Source organism: Olea europaea, unplaced genomic scaffold (assembly GCF_002742605.1).
Source record: "Olea europaea var. sylvestris unplaced genomic scaffold, O_europaea_v1 scaffold22000, whole genome shotgun sequence".
Lineage (NCBI taxonomy): Eukaryota > Viridiplantae > Streptophyta > Magnoliopsida > Lamiales > Oleaceae > Olea > Olea europaea.
Genome location: NW_019240017.1, coordinates 1 through 1,370, shown reverse-complemented (window position 1 = coordinate 1,370; position 1,370 = coordinate 1). Strand labels below are relative to the sequence as shown.

Below are 1,370 nucleotides of genomic sequence, written 5' to 3'. Positions count from 1 at the left end.
TATGATACTTTAATTTAATGTATTGAACAATAAAACAAGAGGTCCACGGCCATATAAACAGTGATTATACAACTTGTGAAAATTCTATTTTGGTCTATTCTCATAAATCGATCTAACATCATTTCTAATCATATATTTCTTGAAGTCCACAACTTTCATCTTCTTTTAACCACACATTCCTCGAGAGCCGCCGTTTATAAGCACTTAAATTAAAGCTTAGCCAAGCAAAGAATAGAAAGGTATCATATTAATTTGTAATGAGTAATAATGGTACAATCTTTAATGTAATAACATACACATGCACACCTCCTAGACTAACCCATATTGAACTTGATTTCCACTTTTGTGTGTAACAAAAAACTATGCATTATTTCTCAATAAATCTTAATTCGACTATGCAATTCCTTTTCACAAAAGCAGCCTAAAAATGCCTTCTGTACCATCTAGCAAAATATTTCCAAGACCGTTCAGAGAAAAAGAAGGTTTAACACCTTTCATCTCCATCCCAATTGTCCTTCTCCTTTGGTCCCGTTGGCCCCTCCTCGCCATAAAGTTCGGTCGGGAAAATTTCGATGAGATTTTCCACCGAAAACCTAATGAAAAACGGAAGGTGTTTGAGTAACTTCTCCAGTTCAGATCGTGAATTGTAAACAATCGTCGGACCCCATTCCCTCATATACTGTAACCAATGTGGTTCTGTAAAGTTTCCGTCTCTAAGGTACTCAGCTGCGATAATTTGGTACTTGATGCTAGAGTCCACGGCGTACTTGCTCTTAGCACAATCATTCCTGACCCCGATTCCAAGTTTCGTAGAACCCTGAATATAGCACCCAGGATGTGGGAAACTTGCATGGCCACTTTTCGATGAATATACAATCGACTTATTTCCCTCAATGAACTCCAACTCACTTGCATCGAGCCATTCACCACCACTGTGTTCTGAAAAATACATGCTCCAAAGTTCTCCGGTGAAGTTGCTCAAGCGGAGAGTAAAATGCTCCCAATCGCCAACATGTTGGCCTAATCTGTTAAAAGAATAATTTAGCATCCCCGCTTTAATTGTAGCTGGACCATTGAATGGGCAGAAGATCCACATGGCAACGTCGGTGAAAGTTCCCCCTGAAGCAGGTTTTATGTGAACGTACAACTCTGTGCTTTCAATGTTACCACACTTGAGATAATCACTATTTTCGTCATCGTCTGGTAAATCAAGCCAGAATTTTCCATCATTCCACCCGCCGCCAGGCAAATTTGAGCCTTTAGAGTCGATGTTTAAACCTTTATCTCTTCCCCGTTTGTACAGAAGTGCTCCGTTTTCGAAGAACCATGAAACAGACGAGGGCAAGTAAACTTCGTCTGGATGGAAAAAA

The 1,370-nt window shown here is 39.6% G+C and overlaps 1 protein-coding gene across 1 annotated transcript; it reads right to left on the bottom strand.

Annotated features, from left to right (window-relative positions):
- Positions 1 to 223: 223 nt before the first annotated feature.
- On the bottom strand, positions 224 to 1,366 carry LOC111380733 (the record flags this gene model as incomplete). The annotated part of the gene is made up of 1 exon (XM_023004366.1): positions 224 to 1,366. A coding segment is annotated over one exon (882 nt), but the record flags the coding sequence as incomplete, so codon positions are not given.
- Between the last annotated feature and the right edge of the window lie 4 nt (positions 1,367 to 1,370).